We start from the raw sequence: 21,401 nt of genomic DNA, 5'->3' as shown, positions 1-21,401 counted from the left end.
TCCATAACCGAGTGGTTTATGAGACTAAACCCAACCAACGGCATTAAATGAGACGTAAAATGTTAAAAATGTGGCGTTAAATTGGTGTTTGAAAGTGTTATTTGATATTTGATTGTGAGACCGGGTTTGGAGTTCAAATGTAAAGTTATAACAAGATACTTTTGGATCCTGCAAAAAAACAACAAAGTGTATCCTGGAGAAAAATATGAACCACAAACTGGAAACCACACCCATATTTCTTGGTCAGTTAAGCAGTTTTTAGACGGATGAGTTAGACGCCCTTAGTAACGTTAAGTAACACAATCCATGTGATAGACGAGTGCTGTTCTTTTTGAATATATACCGTAACGCCACCTGCTGTCAGAGTTGATCCTGAGATGCTGATGAAGTGTTTTGGTTGCATTAGTGCAGTTTGGTTGAATGTAGAATGAAGAGAACTGAACAGTTTTGATAATGAAATGAAATATAATGAAATATTGATCGGTAATTTAACTGCAGATACACCACGAGTTCATGATTCTTTAGTGTGAAAATGAGAAGAATCAAACGTCAGTTATGCTAAAACTGCTGCATGAAGCCTCTGAAGATATTTAAAAACACCTCACAAATATATAGTTTCATGTTTAGAAAGACTCGGCTGGTCAGCTCGTCTTTTACATATGTTTTTTATAATCTTCTTGTACTTTAAGTTTTAAAATGTATAATTTAGTTAATCGTGTTATAATGTCTTGTTTAAATTGATCAATGAATGAATAATGCTCCACTATGTTCACCAGCTAGTCTACAGCTAACTGTGTCTGTTAGCAGGTAGTGTACAGCGACTTTTTACAGCTTTTATTCTGAAATCGACGCTATGAGACGCTGAGAGTGAACCAGAACAGTAAAGTTGCAGCCGGACAGATAAACAATGAGCTGAAACTCACTATAAAGCTGCAGAGTCACTGATAATTCTCTGTAGGTTCATCACTACGAGCCAAACACATTACACACTGACAGTGTGTTTCATTCAGCCAACCAATCACACCATGTTCAATATTCTGCTTTATTTATGTCTTCAGAGGCAGCAGAGTTCAGAAGGTTTATTCAGTTTACAGTCCAGCTGGTGGATGGATGGTTAAGTTTTTATCTCTGATATTATCCAGGTCATTTTACTTTGAGACAGGAGGAGGTCAGAGTGGACGAAAAGGCAACAAAATGTTGGACTTTGACATGAAAGACTTCTGTTCACTTCCTGTTTCCTTCTGACAGTCGACCGGTTTTGAAAGGCAACGACTGTACAAACAATCTATTTTATCAGTTGAAGGATTTATTGTTTGGTTTACTTTCACTCAGGAACAAAAACCTCCTAATTTTATACCCTGAAAAGCTCTTTCAAAGCTCTTTCATACAGACTGAGGTGAAGTGGAGGTGAAACAGGAAGGTTAAACAACAGATTTCCTCTCACATGATGTTTTAAAGCCACAATTTAAGGCTCAGAATTAAGAATGTGGAGCAGAGATATAATAGATGTTTCCTGACTTCTCAGAGGCTTGAAACTGTAAACTTACCTCCTTTTTATGTTGAATCTTTATTGTTATCTGTCCTATAATAAAGCTTAAGTTTGGTGATATTCTATATATTTCCTCTTTTCTTTGTTGACAATTAGACAAAAATAGAATAACACCAGACGTATCTGTCTTTAAACGTCTATTTTAAATATTTCATCAGCTTTGTTTTAAATATCTATTATAAAGCACATACTGTATCTTTTAAGGATATTTACTTCGCTGACCTGCATCCTAGTTTTGCAAATTAAAGAAAGTTTGTGGCAATAAATGTACTCGTACACATTTAAAGATGACTGAATCTAATTTAAAGTGTGTGTAGATTGTTCTTGTTGTGATTTTGAAGTTTTTTAAGGGACATTTGCATCATATTTATCACCTTAAAACGTCATTTTCATCTATTTTATACTTTTAAAGCCCTGTGGATATGCACTCTGCAGCTTTTACTCCAACATTTGTATTTTTTCATTTAGATCTGACACAAACGCAGAGAGAAAAAGCTGTTTCTACTTTGCATAAAAGACTAAAATAAACCTTTTAAAGGTCAGAATCTGCAGGTTGAATCCACTTGTTTCTAAATGTTAGAAGTGATGAGTCATTCATAAAAAATAAAATAAAAGGTTATAAGTAGAAGCTGCTGAAAGCTGTGACTTCAGAGGTTCAGATTGTGTAACATTACAAAAAAAACATCGGCTGTGAAAGTGTTTGATGAAGAAAAACCGTCATCATTAGCCTCAAAATGTATTTTGATATGTGCATGAATGTAACTGGTTGTCACGGTAACAGTGTCCAAGTTGCAGCATACACACAACAAATGAATGAACTGGATGTGTCTGATGCTGCTTGTTTATTGTGCAATCTGTCTGGACAAACTGTGTGTGTGTGTGTGTGTGTGAATAAACTGGCAATAAGGAGAAGACAAAGTGTCCTGCAGTCTGAAGCTTTACAATTTAAAGGATAACATGTATCCAGGCAACCGGCGCCATGATGAACACGAGCCCCAGACGTACACGAGCTGTGAGACCTGGATGGGATTGACCTACCTCTCTCTCTCTCTGAGTGTGTGTGTGTGTGTGAATTGGTTTTTCTCCTCATCATGTCTAACAGGACATTTGGAAAGATGGAGGGCGACTCTGATCGCAGCCTGTGATCCTGAATCACTGCTGTTAATTATGTAACTGCGCCCACATCCTCCCACCGCCGCTCTGATGGAGGGAAATTAGGTGACTGTGTCAAAAACCCACATCCTGCTGCCTGAATACAACCCCATGACAACCTACAACAACAAAAAATACATTCAGTAATATTTCACTGCTTCTGTACACACATTAAAAATAAACTATGCTGAGACTTTAAAGGGGACATGTTCTGCTTTTCATGATTTTATACATTTATACAGTACATACTGTATTTCCTCTAATAGTGGCCTTTATTTACCTCAACATCAGGCCTTTATTGGAAGCAGGCTTATATTAGAGAGAGGCCTTTATTTCTAATTCCCTCTGTTTGATCAGTATATTTGCTCATATTTTAGTAGAAGGTCTCCTTGTTTTCTGGTCTTGTTCTGTTTGCTCTGTTAATCTTTTGTTACTGTATTACCTATAATCCACTTCGACATGCGGAACAATAATTCTAGGAACGTTTTAGCAGTGCAACACTTAGCTGTAGCATGTTGGTAGCACGCTCATAGATGTATGGTTACCAGCTTAGCCAAGTTACCCTGGTTACCCTGGTTACCCTAGTTACCTATGATCATGTAGTGTTGCTAAAAAAATGCTTAAATGCTTACTATTTATGCTTAACTGGCTTGCACATTATATAACAAGCACTAGTGTTTTCACGTTGACGACACCCCTGGCCATTATCGGAGACCCAGCTCTTATTGACAACCATCTTTTATTTGAGGATACGATATATCTTGTTCTAATGTTGGATGTTTAATAAGGTCAAAGTTCCAAAACTTGAGGTGAGCATGTGTAGAAATGCTGCCTGCAAGTCAAACATCAGGGCTTCAGCCTGCTGTAAACGCTTCATTTGCAAAGTCACCTCTACTTCCTCCTCATGATGACATCAGACAGCGTTTCTGCAGGATTCACCAAGTTACATTTAAGACTTTTTAAGACCTTTTTGATTCCACATAGAATTCAAGTGAACACCTGTTTCCCAGTCAGTATGAAAGTATGATGGTAAACCATCATTATTTATTATTATATCACTTTTTTCATCATTTTCTAGCAGTGTATAATCATTTCTAATCATTTTAATCAATTATATGAAGGCAACCTTGGACCCGGATAAGGAGCAGAAATTGGATGCATGGATTAACTAATCAAAGATAAATGTCATTTATAGGCGCATAACGTCTCCAAACAGCCATCAGATACATAAACATTTTATAACTAACGTTACTGCCTCTTAAATTCTTTTTAAGACTTTTTAAGACCCACAGAAACCCTGCAGTGTTCGCACATGACCACAAATGGTCATCCATCCGTTCTGTAGCCTTGGTTGCTAAGGTGGTTGCTAAGGTGGTTGCTAAGGTCTTTCCATGCGTTGTTCACTCTCATATGTCAAATGTGATTCAGCTCCAACATGTACAGATGAATTTGAGAAGTTGACATTTGGAGTAAAGAAGGAGAAGAAGAAGTGAAATCCTGCTACTATAGTTTGTTTACGTAGCTGAATCTGACCAATCAGAACAGAGTGGGCTCATCGGGAGGCGGGGCCTTAAAGAGACAGGAGCTAAAACGGCCTGTTTCAGACAGAGGCTGAACTGAGGGGCTGCATAAAGGACCAGTAGAAGATAAATAAGGAGTTTTTAACTGTACATTATGCAAATATATGCTACATATCCCCAGATCCCCTGAACTAACAACAGGCTCTGTGTTTTGTATGGAAACATTTCACACTTCAAGGCCTTTTGAACTGCCCATTTTCTGGATTCATTTGCTGAAAACACTCCATCCTCCCAGTGTTCCCGGATATTCAATTAAAATTGTTAATCTTCAAGGCCTTCTAAACCACGAACAAGAGTCCCTGATATACATCTTGGCTTTGTGTATTTACTGGAAATACTCCACTCTTCCTGGCCTGTTAAAATACTCACTGACCACAACCAGGGCTACGGTTGGGCTCCACTCTCCATGTAGATATAAAGGGCTCATTCTAATGTATCAAAAACACAACAGGTGATTATACACTAATTAAAACACTTATGAATATTATATTCCATTTTTTCCAAGTCTGTTCCACTGTTGCACCTTTAAAGGACCGATTTAAGCATGTTTTAGCTTAACTAAACAAGCTAGCTAACTAGCTTAACTACATACTGTGCAGCTTTATGTTGCTGCAGATAAAACTATTCTGTAATTAGATGCTACAACTGAGAGCAGGGACTGAATTAAAATGAATAGCAAAGAGATTTTAATACAACAATTGATATAATTTTATTGATGTTTCACAGCACCCTCACTGTTTGTTGTCTGTTTGGTTTTCTGACAACCAACCAGTGGTTTTAATGCAAGTTCTGAACAAAATAATGCAAAAATAACCTTTTCTTCATGAGTTTTTGCTTCTCAAACAAGCACCAACACATTCTCCATAAAAGTTTCATCATTCTTGTACTTCCGTTACATCCATCACAGCCCAGTTGATCAAACCATATCCTTTATTTTACTCTACATTTTATGATATATTTTTTAGTTTTATCTATGTAGTATATTTATTCAGACTCAGCTGCTGTAACACCTGAATTTACCCCACAGGGTTTCATAAAGTGTTATCTTATATCTGACAAACCAAATGAAGACTCTTCCAGCAACTAGTCTGTGACATAAAACAATAAAATGAAGAGTAGATTTGACACAGTTTGAGCTTCAGACAGCTGCTCCTCTTTACAAAGAACTTATGATATTTATGTTTCAGATGATTTACTGAAAAAGACAAAGGATATACAGCAAACACCTCCAAACATGATAAAAGCGTCTCAAGTGTCCCACCAGGCTGGAACCGCCCTTTTTAATCATCATGAATTTTTGCGGCTCCGTCATCATCGGCCTTCGTCCCTCCTGACCTCATGTTTGCAGGTGAATTGAGTTTTTTCAGGATTTCTCTCCTTCCGTACTGTTTGATGCTGCTTCTAAGCTTTGTTTCGCTGGCTAATCTACTGCACAAACACGAGCGTTCAGCCACTCAAACGCGAAGCTAAACATTGATCAGATAACAGAGAGTAGTGAGACAGACAGAAAGCTACGGTAAGCTGTTCTCTAACTGTATGAACTCGTTCCGGAAGCGAGTGTTAGCTACAGTAAATGGAAATCATATGATATTGTGATGTTTCAGTTGTATATTGTTTGTTAAATTAAGGTATTTATTGATGCTACAGAGACAGAGGTTGGGTACAATTTAAAGGACTACACCAACGTTTTGGGAGTTTTGTCCATTGATCACTTTATCTACGAGGTAACAAGTGTTGGCACCATTTTAGATATTTTATAATGAATGCTAACACTTTTAGCTGTAAGTAGCTTGGTGGCTAAGTGAAGGTGACTGCCATTCTCCCAAGTATCTCTTTTGGCCACTTGCAAGCAACTGAACAAGCTGAAAACACAACACTGACATATTTAAAAGTTGCTGTGGCTAACACGTTAGCAAACAGCTACGTACTTTCACATCTAGCTTCCCACTGGAGTCCTGTTTGTATCCACCTGACGTATGTAAGTCCAATTTTCTCTCTTTTTAGTAGGGATGCACGATATTATCGGCACGTCATCGGTATCGGCTGATAAAAGCTCTAAAATGAAATATCAACATCGGCAAATTCTGCCGATTATGAGACACCGATATGTTTCCCTCTCCTCTGCCGCCTGACTGTGCTTCCCTTGATGGACTGTGTCACCCTGACGGTCCCGGTGTTTCCTCCGCAGGCTGAACTTCACTCAAGCTGCCCGTCAGACCAGCTGCTTCTTCCCACTTTAACCTGAATAACAAACCGGGGCTCGGTGCTCCATGTGGAGAGCAGAGGTTAACGTTAGCTGAGAGGCTAGCGAAGGCTAGCTGGCTGTGCTTCCCTCCGGTCATGCTGCGGCTAACGCTCCGCTAGCCGCTAGCCTGTCAGCTAACATTAGCCCTGGCTCTCCATGTGGATCCAACCAGACCACTGAGCCCCTGTTTGTTATTCAGGTTAAAGTGGGATGAAGCAGCAGGTCTGAATCGGCCACAATGAGTTGGAAATATCAGCATATCAGATATCAGCAAAAACTATCAGCTCTGGTTTGGTCTCAACCAGCTCCTGAGAATTATATCTGGCTCTTTAGCTGCTCAGTGTTCTGCTTTTGTCACCAGCTAACGTCTTACTTTGATTAAACAATGATAAAAATAGACTCAAAAGCTTTGTAGAGCTGAAGGGACACATTTACACATTTAGAAAATAGTAAGTTATTTTTTTAACATCCTGTAAGCTAAATCTTTAGCGGGCGGACAGGTGGTTTTGGTGCCGTTACTCATCACGTAAATAATGATGATACCAATGGGCAAAACTTCGAAACGTTCATGTAGTCCATCAGCTTCACAGTGGTCTTCCTCTGGTGTATTAACCCGCATATCACAAAAGTGTTACTTTAGTCTTATTTTAATAAACTTTAAACAGTCAGAAAACTGCTTCTCAATAGATGAACTGTCTGATCGTAGAACAGATTAAAATAACAAGCAGTGTCTTCAGGCTAGCTCGGCTAACAAGCATTTGCTAAAATTTGGTATAAGTTCCAAAAAGAAAGTGTTTCTTTTCCATATGCGAGTTAAAACACTGGAATAAAACCACCGTTTTTACTGACTATTCAGAACTGCTTCACAGAAACAAAACAGTGTGTCATGCAGATTTAAGACGAGTCCATTGCTAGCAGGTACGAAGGAGATGAGGAGTTGTCAGGGAAGAGAGCGTTCGGCTGTCGACTTCCTGCTGACGTCTCAGAGCCTTGCTGACTTTGTGGTCCTACAGTCGGGTCCTCTAGAAGGTCAGCACTGAAACGGGGAGGACAGTCACTCACAACAGCAGGTTGGCAGGATTAGTTTGGTTTCAGCTTCATCCGGCGGGAGTCGCATGCAGGGCGGCACAGAAACAGAGGAAGAAGAGGAGGAGGAGGAGGAGGAGGAGATGCAGACCTGCATGCATGGAGCCCAGCAGAGATCACTTACAGTCGACCTCCAGGATGGCTCTGACAGTCCTTGTGAGCTCCTTCGCCTCCTGGGCGAGCGTGGCCGCCGTCCAGGGACTCTTCTTGTAGCGAAGAGGGAGGCCTTGAGGCAACGCTCCCACTTTAACGTCTCCAGAGCTGCAAACAGATGAGCACGATGAGTCAGCAGTGAAAAAACTACAAAAAGCCACAGATGGAGCCATAATGGAGGTCCATGCCCTCACTGATCTGGCCTCAGGTTTCCACAATTACTCACAACCACACAAGCTGCACGGCTCCAGGGATGGTAGATATATCAACAGTAATTTGATGGATTGTTATGAAATTTTGATTTTATGAATGAATCCTACTGAGTTTCAGAGACAAAGATGTTAAAAAATATGATTTTGATTGCAGGTATGTGCAGCTCGTCACAGCCTGTTGAATAAACTCACACCTCCACTTGTTTGAATGATCGACTGAGCTAAAAACACAGTCTGAAGCTGCTGAAGTGACCACGTCACCATGGTTGCAGCTCAGATCCGAGCATGTTCACACTCACCAGTTCACTCCCAGAAGAAAACACAATTTTTGTTCCAAAACACAGACTTTATTATTTGTTTCTCGAGCCAAAGCTTCCTCTCTTCTTTCACAGCTCCTGAACTTATTAACTCCGCAATGAAATTTCCTGCTCCGTCTCTCCGGAGGGAAATTTTCTTGTCTCTTTCTTTATTATGGTGCTGCAGTCCGGATGACTAATGTATTTACAGTAATGAGAGTCATATTCAGAATGATCAAAAACGTCACTACCTGGGAGTGAATGGGCAGCCGTTTATTTGTGTCAGAGGACAGGACGCCTCATGTCTGCAACCCTCAATGAACCGATTGACTGTCCAGATTACATCTGTGCTTACGACTGGCCTAGAAACACATCGACAGGTGAATCAAAAGAGGAAACAGGAGCAGGGGGTCCCTGGGTTATGAAAGACCAGCGGAGGTGTCCCACTGACCTGATCTAAGATAAAAGGAAAGCAGGCGGGAGGTGTCATAGCTGAGTGACTTAATAACATGGCCGATTGACCTAATTTACAGAATCAGACTTACACAACTGGCCGGAAGGTGCTGATGACTCTGTGTTACGTTTCACTAACCAAAACAAAACTCAACAAGAATCTGTTCTATATACAAGTAAACAGCTGGCATTACGAAAATGTACTTAATTACCCAAAGTATTAAGTATTTAAACATTTAATTAAAAAATCCTCAAGTCCTCAGGTTTTCAGATCCTTCAAAAAAATTAGGAAGGGATGAAAGAAAGAAATGATATAAAGAAAGAAAGAAGGAGAAAATAAAACAAAGAAAGACGTTAAAAAACTGAAGAAAAGATGGAAGGGAAAGATAAAAGGAATCAAGGAAGAAAGAAAGAAATGTTTGAGGAAAGAAGGGAGGATTAAAAGGAAAAAATGGACACAAACAAGGATAAAAAATAAAGAAAGGAAAGATATAAGGAGAAAAAAAAAAAGGAAGAAAGAAAGGAGGAAAAGGTTCAACGGGGATAAGAATAAGGATGAAAGCAAAAAGGGAGGAATAACAAGCAAAAAGCAAAGACAGACAGAAAGACCTCCACCACCAGATAACACTAATATCATTATTATTTTACTTCCTTCATTTCTTTTATTCTTTTCCTTCCTTCTTTAATTCTGACACCGTCCTGCGACGCAAAGAAAAACGACAGATTGGTCGGTTGGATCGGTTGTTTCATCGACTTCCTTTAAGCAACATGTTTATTTACATTGTGGCAGTGACGGCGCCCTCTAGTGGACGCAGTGATAACGAGAGCAAAAGGAGGAAATCAGGCGACGTCATTATAGAGCGATAAAGTCCACGAAGGAAGGAGGTCGTTAGCAAAACATCAGACTTTTCCTGTTTCCAGCCTCAAATCAACATCGTTTTTTAAAATCACGACTACGATCGTCCTCTGATATTATTGCTGGAATAACAAAATCCAGAGTTTGTGTCTCCTGCAGACTTCTGACTCGTCTCTGGTCTCTGAGTCGATGATAACGGCTCAGTCTGACCTCACAGTCTCACCGCAGGACGCAACGTTTCGTAACGCCGCCGCCTCGCCGCTGCGCTCTGCGGGCGTCCATTAACAGGTGATAACTGCTGTCCTACCTGGACTGAAGTGGGTCAAGGTGGACCACTAAGAGTGTGTGTGTGTGTAACCTGGACTAATGGGCTCGGCTCTCTGCAGGATCTCTCATTATGTGACTACCATAAAGGTAGTCGGGGTCTCACACACACACACACACTCACACACACACCACTGTATACACACACTATCACATATTGTTCACATAAGGCAACACACACACTGCACAAATGACCTCATATGACACACACACCGTTGTGTTTCCATCCAGATGAACCCTAACACCAAGCCTTCACCCTAAAACTGTAATAATTTATCTTCTGGGGACTCAAGTTAATCTGCGTATGTGTAGAAATGTGTTTTTCTAGAATGTGTAGTGTTCATGTTTACAGTCAGATTATGCTACATGCTACGCTAACTCAAACACACACACTCGTGTTTCCATCAGTTCAGAAGACACATCACATTTAGGGGTTTTTCCCGTTAGTCCGGGTTGGTCAACTTTAGCCGCTCCGAGCCAACATGTGATGATATACGTCTCCATGACAACCTCGCAGCAGGGAATAACTTTGGTTATAACCGAGTTAGCTGGAGCTTCGTTAGCGGAGCTTCGTTAGTGGAGCTTCGTTAGCGGAGCTACAATAAGATGTGGAGACATATCGAGCTGTTTGTTCAGTGCAGGGAGGAAGAGTACAAGCAGAAACAGCCACAGTGATGATGATGTTGGATGAAGAGCTGCAGACAACAGGCTCTTACTTCTCCAACAGGTAAACAACTTCTTTTACCTGCTGTGCTGTGTGATGGAAAAACTGTCTGTTGTTATTATGTTTTGTTTCTTTATTTCTTTCTTTCTTTATTTCAGGGTTGTATCTTTGTCATAATTCCCAACAGGAAGTGAGGACTCACAGAGTGACAGCAGCTTACGTTAATACTCATCTGGCAAAAAATGACTCATAAACATAAACATCTCCCCTGTGTTACTACGAGAAGATAAATGTAATTGAGACCTTTTCCACACACAGTAAACAGTGAGCCGCTTCACAAATCTGTTCTGCTCAGATCAACGTAATCATGATGTTTACCTGCATTATTCATCTGGTAGGTTTATAAGATGCTACGAGGTCGTTTACAGAGTCATAGAAAAGATTTGATGTCATCTATAAAACTTCAGCTTTCATTATGGGGCCCAATGTTATCATTGGAGGGCCTTATTTGGCCCGTGGGCCACTATTTGCCCACTACTGCTTCAAACCAAGCGTTCACCCTAAACTTTAATAATTTAAGGTTTGTTGCCACAGTGTGAGTAACACAAACACCCACAGACACACACACACATACACAATGTACAAATGACACACAAATCAACAAACAAGTACACACACACACTGATATAAATCCCCAAACAGTAAGATGCTGGTGGTTGCTAAGGGCAACCAGCTTATCTGCTCATCTTCATTAATCTGACTCATTAGCATAGCCGCCAATCAATTAGTCGCTTTCTGAATCTGAGTCAGAGAGTGAGGAGCTCAGAGTTAGAGGAGCTAAATATTGCTTGTGTGTATCTGTGTGTAGTACTTATGTGTTTTCATGCACACACACACACACACACACACACACACACTCTCTCTACCTGTGGCTCTTCGGCGGTCCGTGTCCTTCCAGCAGGAATTCTTGAACGTTCTGCAGACACATTGAGACAAAACAAGCAAAAGCAAAAACAAGTCTGAACTGCTTTTATTTTATTATTTATTATTATTTCTCTGTTGTTCTTTGTGACTATTTTAACAGGAATCAGCTGCATCAAGGATTCTTACATAAACACCAGACCTCGTCCTCTCAGGTAAACTCTCTCTTCAACTGAAAGTAAACTGGTCTGCTGACGTTCATATTTACTGTATCTTCATTTGTTATTCAAAAAGACTTAAACTCCCAAACCAACCATGTGTCAGTCCAACCTGCTCACCGACACTTCGTCACCTCTGTAAACCCATCTGAAGCTATATTACACCCTCAGGGCCACTGCTGTGGTCTGGTTAGGTTTAGGCACAAAAAAACACTTGGTTTGGGTTAAAATTATCATTTGAAACATCGTCATGGCAACAGTAAGTGTCTAACCATCCACCCAAAATGTCACCTTCATGTAGACGTCATCGGTCTCATTGACTCTAATAATGACACAGATGGGTTTACAAGGTAGTTGAAGTTAGTTGAAAGCCTGATGCGTCTCATACAGATGTTAAAGGTGCCTTGTGTGTCGGTATCAGACGCTGTGGGCTTGTTAGTCCGTCTCTCAACACTTCCTGCCTTCTCACACTCTCAGTCTGCACATGAGATTCATTCACTGTAAGAAAAATATAGAATAAAAGTTCAGATCAGTCGTCTGGTTTGAGCTTTTACCTCCACAAAACTCAGCAGTTTCCCCGTTGAAATCTCAAAACCCTTTTTGGCGGCTTCGCTCTTCCGTAGCTGACACTCCAGGACGGCCACTCTCTTCTTCAGCTCGTCTGTTTCCTCCTGGGATGAAATAACAAAACAAACACACTCTTCTTCACTGGTGTCCAGAGGTTTTTTATTTCTCTCAGATCTCTGTGGTTCAGGTTACGTTTAACACAAAATTACATATATTTTATGTTTGACATATAAGTTATTGAATACTTTCAGCCTCAAATTGAGTCTGTTTTTGTTCTCTACCAACTCCTGAGGGAAATATCTGACTCTTTAACTATGTTCACCAGCTAGTCTACAGCTAACTGTGTCTGTTTGGTGCTGAGCAGGTAGTGTACAGCGGTTTTTTACGCTATGAGACGCTGAGAGTGAACCAGAACAGTAAAGTAACACAGATTTTACTGCCGGACAGATAAACAACGAGCTGAAACTCAATATAAAGCTCCGTAAAGCTGCAAAGTCACTGAACTTTCAGGGTTTTGGACAGTTGGTCGGACAAAACAAGACAGTTGAAGACACCCTTGGCTCTCATTTCTCCAACTTTATTGTGATGGACATTTTCAACTATTAATCGAGTAAATAATCAGCAGATTAACAGAGGAAATAAAATATTTCCTTTCATAGTACAGCACTGTTTAATCGTGTGTTTTATGATGCTGATGTAATATTTTCTGCAGTCTGGAAAACACCTGAGTCAGCGCTTTATTTTCACCGGGTCATAATATTTACAGCGCAGCAGAGAGAGACATCTTTCTGTCTGCAGCCTAGCCCTCGACGCCCCCCCCCCCCCCCCGGTGAGCCCACCGCCGCCGCCGCCGCTGACCCGCAGGTTGCCGGCCAGATTTCTATAAAAATAACCGGCCGGTGAAGAGTGACGTCAGAGAGTGAAGCAGCTAAGACAGAACAAAACTCTGACCCATATTTCACCGCTGATGACGGAGGAAGAAAGCAAAACGTGGAGGAGAGGAAGAGGAGCGGAGCCAGAGAGGGATGCTGGGAAATCATCACTCTACAAACCAAATCTAATAATCCACCAATGCTGATTAAGGGACTGTATGAAAATTATTGTAAACAGTAAATTAGTAATAGTAAACACTTTAGTAATGTTTAAACCAGTTGCTAGGAAACATCCAATAGGAAGCTTCTAGCTATGTAAACAGGAAGTGACTGTAGCATCACGAGCTGTAACATAACTTCCAAAAATAACAGTTTTAGGAGCAAAAACTAAAATAAAGTGAACAGCCAATCATCTGTGAATGTAGCTGTGACTTTGTTTTATCTATATATGCACACCTGCAGAAATGTGTGTTTTAGATTTGTAATATTCAGGCAGATTACAGTGAGATTATGCTAAGCTAACTCTGACGCTATTGGTTTATAATTTGAGGTATATTGTTTGTAACAGCTAGTTTTAATTTAGTGATGTGAGGCTCAGTTTGAGCTTATTAACAGCTGCTGCTTCAACCGACTGCTGAACTTCAAGTTTCACTATTTAAAAAAGCAAAAGAAATAACAGAATCATTAATATCGTCTTTTAAGCGACAGCGACGCCCTCGATCCGATATCTCAAACCAACATGACACTATGAAGTTTGGACAATTCGTTTCACCACAAATAACTTGCTTAAATGCTTAAAAGAATTAAGATAAAACAATATAAAATCAACTTTAAACTACTTTAATATGTATTTGAAACAATAATAACTTCTTCATGTAGGCACCAAATCCACAAGCTAATTATTAAGACTCGATCTTATTAATTCCAAATAAACTCAAAACACAAAACTAGAACCTGCAATGAAATTATTGAGTGTTTAAAGGACGGATGTGTGTTAAACCAGCAGTCAAGTGTCATAAACCAAAGTATCTGTAAAGTATCTAAAATATTGACCTCATGGTGGCGCTACATGAAAAGTCAGTCTGATTCATCCCCTGGGAACCATGAATATCAGGTAAAGTGTGGTTGTAAGTGTGGTTATGGTCTATTTCTTGGCATGATGCAGTGACTTTAGGTAAATTAGTGAGCTTTAGAGGTGCTGGTAGGTGTGAATTTCATCTTTGGATAGAGTTCGGCTAGCTGTTTCCCTTTGTTTCCAGTCTTTATGCTAAGCTAAGCTAACAGCTGTAGCTTCATATTTGCCGTACAGGAATGAGAGTTGTGTTAATCCACCTCGGGATGAGACATAGCTGTTGTGTTTCTGGTGATGACGATGATGATGTGAACTGAAATGAACCAAACAGCGCTTTATAAAACACATCTGGTCACCTTGTTGGCGGGCGCCGGCTGCTCCACTCTCTGAGTCTTCAGCTCGGCGATCTCGGCCTCCAGCAGGTGGATCACCTCCTCGTAGTCCATCTCCATCCCCCTCGCCTGCTTCTGGGCCGCCTCGGCCAGCTGGATCCGAGTCCTCAGAGCCCGACTCTCCTCCGCTCCCAGTTTTACATCCTGCCGTGAGAGAGAAGAGAAGAGATTCAACAAGTGAGCAGATTACTCAGCAGAGTATCAACGCTGAAAGCTTCTTAACACTCATAAATCTTTCAAGTTGCTCGTGTCATGATTTTGAATCCTCGGTGTCGGGCTGAGTTAAGAGAGCCTGAGGGACGTTTCGCTGCATCAGCAGTCACATCCCCAGCAGGACCCGGCCGAGCCTGTCACCGCTCAGCATATTTCTACCTCTGATAAGGTTACAACATTCAGAAAGCAGCGACTGAAGCTCAGGAATACAAAACAGGAGAGAGCGATACGTCTGATGCTTGTTGATCCTGCAGAATGTGTTTTTCATTCATTCCAGTATGGAACAAACTGTTAAAAATCCTTTTTTTGTGTGTGTGTGTGACCAGAAAAGTTCATTTTACAATCTAGTTAGTTTGGGGTCCAGGGACATAACACAAAGCAGACTGAATGCTCTCGCACAAGGACTCTCCATGCTTTCATACTCTTTCATACTTTTGCACGACACACCGCCAGCTGCACTGGAACTGCTCCCGCTCTTCATCTCTACACTGTCTGCTGCGTATTCACTGTTATTTATTTAGTTGTACAGTTTTTCTTGAGGTTTCTTTAGGTTCACAACATCGAGAGAACAGTAATAAGGGAAGTGCTTTATTATCAGGTGTTTGTCTGGTAATAAATTCCCAATTTTGGGGTCAATGGACAGTTTTTTTTTTGGTTTAGGGCACCGTTGTCTAATTTGGGATTGTGTCAAGGACTTTTTTTATATATAAATATATATTTGGTCCCCAATTTAAAGGTTTTATATACGATTATAACAACAACATATCCTCAACTTAATATAATATCTAACATTATGTTATATAATATATATTTAATATCCAATGATTTTGCAGTTTCCAGAATACTGGTGCCATACCGAACACATACTGTGTTATTTGTACTGGTTTGGGTGAATATTATGATGATAAACTGGTGCGTTGGTGAAACAGGAGCTTCGGTCGGCTGTGACTTCGTCCATCTGGTTTCAACAAAGCTGCAGTTTATCTGCAGTGTGTGTGAGGCCAGGAGGGAAAACCAGCCTGTAGAGTGGAAGTTACATAACTGTCAGGGTGGTGAAACAGACACCCGACACAGTTAGACACTGTAACCCCTCCCGACTGGGAAGCAACCACTCCCAGTACTGTTGGCAAACTGGCAACCAGTAACTCAAACCCTGCAGAGATGAAATAAACACTGGAGCTCCAGTAAAATGATCCTCAGTGGTTGTAAAAGATAACGAGGCTTTAACAAACTGCTCCGGGAGGAAACTGTGAGGAGGAATGACTCGACACCACTGAACACACAAATGGAAATATTAATACTCTGATTTACTGCTCATGTAAAAACCTTTAACTACGTACATATTTTATTTATATTATGCTTTTTCCTGGTTTGGGTTCAACCCCTTTGATCCAATGAAGGTAAATCTTAATGCTACAACAAACAGTCTTCTTCCAACTTTGTATCAACAGTTTGTGACATAGAGGTGAGTTGTGATGTGTAGCACAACAAGCTAGCTCCTGCACATGCTCAGTAGCGTCTGCATTACACAGAACTACTCTCCGGAGACTGAAAATGTGATGCTGTTATTAGTCTTTGGAGCCGTTTCTAAACAAACTAACGGGACCAAACTCTTCATGATGAAGGAACATGTCACCCAGTGCAGCAGTGTGGACAACAACGGAGGAATAAGATATATCAGACTTTAGACAGAACAAACATGAAGTTCCCTCTTTTTGTCTCCTTGGCTCGAAGTTCCTGGCTGAGCTGTGGCGGAGGGATACGTTCTGGTAGTAATGTTTAAGTCTGTTGAGGTTGTCTGGCTTTTATGACTCAAGACGCTCAGAGAAAAACTCTGAAGTGATTTCTTTTCTTCAGATTTGGTTGCTGGAGTGTTTTTGCAGTCTGTGTTGTTGGACACTAATATTTATGTAACAACCTGCTCCGACTCTATGAGTGTCTTGGATTGATCTCAAGCTGCTCTCATTGTCCTCCAGACCTCCTCGACTCGCTGCGGCCTGACATGAATATAGTTCAGTCTGTGTTTATCTGCTGTGTTGTGAAAGAAACAAGTGATGAGGAGATCCTGAAAGGAGCGAGTTGTGGCTAAAAGCTGTCGAAATGGACATAAAGGCTCGTAGAATGTGGTTCCTGCAGTAAATCTACACTAGAATGTATCCCTCCGCCGCAGCTCAGCAAGGAACTACTTTCTGAGGAAACACAAAGAGGGAATTTCATCCTGAACAGGATGTAACTTTGGAAAATATCGACTCGATTTAGCAAACTGAGGCTGCTGAAGCTTCATATCAGCTGAACTTTGGAACGACGGTTGTTGATTTTGGTCCTCATTTCTTACAGTGTAGTGACGTTCAGAGAGAACAGCTTCAGAAGAACTGCTACAGAGACCGAGACACATCTCCACCTACATAATCTACACCTACAGTGTTATATTAAGACTTAAAAAACCCAAACCTGACATTTAATGAGAAGAGTTCATGTCAACAGCAGCTGAGAGTCTCTAATATTGTCTGTGGATAGTTAGACAGATAGATAGATGATAAATAGATAGATAGATAGATAGATAGATGCATAGATGGATGGATAGATTGACGCTGTGCTGAAAGTATTTGCACGATTTTGCAAAACATGTCTAAACATTTTCTATCATTCAAACAGCAATTGTGCAGCCTTGGTGGAGGTGAGTGTTTCTATTAATGTTTATTCTGTCTTTACAAACACACACACACACACACATGAACACACACACACACACACACACACACACACACACACACACACACACACACATGAACACACACACACACACACACATCACGAAGCAGACAGGAGTGAAGTTGGCAGCGTCGTCTCTCCTCCTGTGGTGCTGTCATATGTAGTGAGAGCTAACAGGACACACAAGAAGTGCACAAAAGACGTGTTTATTTCTGAATATCACACGGAAACCACACGCTGCGCGCACACACACACACACACACACACACACACACACACACACACACACACACACAGAGCAGCAGTCCATCTGTCACCTGCACTTTTCTCAGCAGGGCTACTTTCAATTCTAAAAATCTGCAAATTACTGTTTCAAGACACAAGAAACAACAAAAAAAAAAAACAGAAAGAGAGAAAGAGAAACAGAGCTATAGAGGAAGAAAAGAGAAGCCGACAAACTGTCTATGGAAGCCCAGAGCGACCACAGCAGGGTTTCCATCCACACACTTTATGCACTTCTTCAATTTGTGCATAAAAAAACGTGAGTTGAAATAATGGCAATCCAAAAAAAGTCAACATATTGCAAAAACAATTTTACGCTGGGATGAGGTGGAAGATAAAATGAATCTGCAGATTAATCAGTAGTTATTTTTAGATGCAGCTCGGTCTGTAACCATGGTAACTGGACACAACAAAGATGGAGACAGCTGCAGAGGACATAAAAACTAATAATGCGACTAAAGATGAAAAGTAGTAAAATGTGTCACATGATACATTATTTAAGTTCATGCAACAGTTTATATATATTTTATTTTATTTTATTTTAAAGAGAATTACAGCTAAACTTTTCTAAGGTTATGTATATACTTGCTATTATTCTGTCCTTTGGTGCAGGAATATATATTTTATTGTTTGTAGTTAATATCTCAACATCATTCTGCTAAAATGTGGAGAAATCTGCAAAATCAAAAGTAGTTTTTGACCGTGTTTAATGTGTACATGAGGTAGCGGGTACTATAGTAACATGTATGTGCTGAAAACAACATCAGAATATCATAATAAGATCAAATTAATGTTCATTGGAAGGTTTCCCTGCCTCTTACATCAGCTTCTCGCAAGAAAACTGGTTTTAATACAACGTAATAAAAGTCAAAACTAAGATACTCTGCAGACTAAGTGACCAAAGAACTTGAAACAAGACACAAAACTCATCAACATTTTTATAAAATGACTAAAATTAAATCAAAATCAAGGTGCCAAATTAAACACTGATGCTAAATGTCTTGTTCATTCACTGTAATTTATGCTGAAAGTTTCTGTGTTGTGACTGTGACTGTTAGCAGGAGACAGAACAGCACATTAACGTGTTGGAGTGTCGAGTAAGGACACAGTCAGTGTTAAAATTAGACTTAATGGCTGATTTTAAATGCAGAGAGTGTGGAGATTAAGTGTGTGTGTGTGTGTGTGTGGCCATGCTTGACTGGTTGAGTAACTAATGGATCCCAGCATGAGTTGTCTCCCCTCCAGCTGTGGCCTTAGGGGGGCCTGAGGGGCCCTGAGAAGCCCCCCCCCCCCCCCCTCCCTACACCCCCCCCACCCATCCTGAAGCCCTGACCTCCAGCTCTAATGAGCGAGCATGTCAACCGCCTCCCCTCTGCCTCTCTCGCCCTCCAGCTCTCCCCAGAAGAGGAAACATAATGAAAAAATAAATCCCTCACTGTGATCAAGCTGCAGAGAGAGAGAGAGAGAGAGAGAGAGAGAGAGAGAGAGAGAGAGAGAGGGCGAACAAAAGAGCAGCGGCCGGTCCTGTTTCCATCCCGACCCGCCGGTCTGAGTCTCATAACGAACAGGAGAGACGCTCACATCTGCGTTCACAGCAGTTTCTGCCTTGTGTGGCTGTTATGTAATAATAATGTAACGTCTCCGTCTCTAAGCTGCTGATTTCACTGAAAGCCACGACGGCGCTGGTGAAACGCCGCCGTCAGAGGAGAGAATATTAAATGTTCCTCAGCTCGTTCAGGACTGAACATTAAAGCTTCAACTGTTGGGACTAAAAGCATTTTCAAACTGTTTTAAAGCTTCACAGCTACTCCTTCATTTAGCAAAAACCTGAAAGACTTACAGACAGGTTCATGCTGTTAATCACACATGTTCATTTTATTATTATAAAAACATCAGAACAAGTTCATAAAGGATGTTTTAACGTGTTATCAAGAGTTTATTGTTTCCTTAAACTTCAACTGAATTCTGTTGAATGTTTTAAAAGAAAATAAATAGAAAATATTTGGTTCTTTGATAAAAAAAGTTAAATCTAAGTCAAAGCTACAAGCCTGTGGACGTAAAAACATCAAGGTAGAAGTTAACTACGACTCCCATGGTGCATTTCTGTTACAGCAGGTGGAAAACCAGTTTAAATTCTGAGTCTTTAGTGGATAAAATCAGCAACTATGGCGTCTTGTTTTGTTCTAAACTGCAAAGACGAACTGTTCTGAGTTTGCTGCAGCAGCTGAGGCTCATGGGTATTGTAGTATTTTTCTCAGAAACAAACTTGACAACGAGAGAAAACTAGTATAAATAAACAATAATAACATTTTGGTACAACTTTTTTTGGTTGACAAAATATGTACTCAAGTCACAACAAACACTAAAAATATACTTTATCAGGAACATCTGTTCAATCTAATGCATCCTTATAGATTTTCAGTTTTTGTTGACATTGTCAGAAAGGTGATAATTCTACTTTATGTGTATTATTGAGGTCATAGTGGGTGCTGATGGCGTACTGGAGTGCATTATATTGAAAAGTGTTGCTAATATTTTGTCCACCCCATTAACATACATGAAGGAGGAAAAATATTAGGAACAGTTTTAAATCACACTGGATAACCCTGAGCTGAAGTGCTGAAGAGGAGACGCAGCATACGTGTATTAAATACAACATTCAGGAAATAAAGCCAGTTAAGTACAAGAAGGAAGTGGAATCTTCAACATGAACTCAAACCCTCCCCACCTCTACACACAGATAGGAAATGTCCCGACCCAGTCTCTCTGTTGTTGTTGTTGCGGTACATCTGGTAGCCGAGTCTAAATGCGGATATCGATCGGTTTATGCAACGGAATGAAGAGTTGAGAGCCAGGCGAGTGGGAGCGAGAGAGGCTGAGACCCTTCAGCTATGAATCACAACAAACAAACAATTTTAGGGCCCAAAAAGCTTTTTTCAATGGTGGCCTTACACTCCTCCCACTGTACGCTGCTGCTGTATGAGCCCGAACCTCCCACACACACGCATATATATATATAGACACACACACACACTCACATATATATATATATACACACACACACACTCACATATATATATATATACACACACACACACACACACATATATATATATACACACACACACACTCACATATATATATATATACACACACACACACACACACATATATATATATACACACACACACACTCACATATATATATACACACACACACACACACACACACATATATATATATACACACACACACACACACACACATATATATATATACACACACACACACACTCACACAAACACACATATATACACACACACACACACATATATATATATATATACACACACACACACATATATAGATACACACACACACACACACATATATATATATATACACACACACACACACACACATATATATATACACACACACACACACATATATATATATATACACACACACACATATATATATATACACACACACACACACACATATATATATATACACACACACACACACACACATATATATATACACACACACACACACACATATATATATATATATAC

The 21,401-nt window shown here is 40.3% G+C and overlaps 1 protein-coding gene and 1 long non-coding RNA gene across 4 annotated transcripts in view; one reads left to right on the top strand and one right to left on the bottom strand.

Moving 5' to 3' along the window:
* stxbp4 (syntaxin binding protein 4) overlaps positions 1-21,401 on the bottom strand; it is a 67,470-nt gene that overhangs the window by 5,661 nt on the left and 40,408 nt on the right. For 2 of the 3 annotated variants that reach the window (XM_067576256.1, XM_067576257.1), the window contains exons 17-20: positions 14,577-14,756; positions 12,264-12,380; positions 11,497-11,546; positions 7,737-7,873 (exon numbers count right to left, since the gene is read on the bottom strand). In XM_067576256.1, the coding sequence (XP_067432357.1) occupies positions 7,737-7,873; positions 11,497-11,546; positions 12,264-12,380; positions 14,577-14,756 (484 nt within the window). Of the gene's footprint in view, positions 1-5,234; positions 7,563-7,736; positions 7,874-11,496; positions 11,547-12,263; positions 12,381-14,576; positions 14,757-21,401 lie in introns of those variants that run through there. The other variant, XM_067576258.1, reaches the window with a different exon arrangement.
* On the top strand, positions 9,811-11,162 carry LOC137172010 (uncharacterized). Its single transcript, XR_010924858.1, has 3 exons — positions 9,811-9,870; positions 10,543-10,633; positions 10,729-11,162. It is a non-coding gene; the product is annotated as an uncharacterized lncRNA (long non-coding RNA).

The sequence above is a fragment of the Thunnus thynnus genome, chromosome 20 (assembly GCF_963924715.1).
Source record: "Thunnus thynnus chromosome 20, fThuThy2.1, whole genome shotgun sequence".
In the NCBI taxonomy this organism is placed as follows: Eukaryota; Metazoa; Chordata; class Actinopteri; order Scombriformes; family Scombridae; genus Thunnus; species Thunnus thynnus.
Note: the sequence above shows the minus strand (reverse complement) of the source record. Positions and strands in the feature narration are given on the sequence as shown.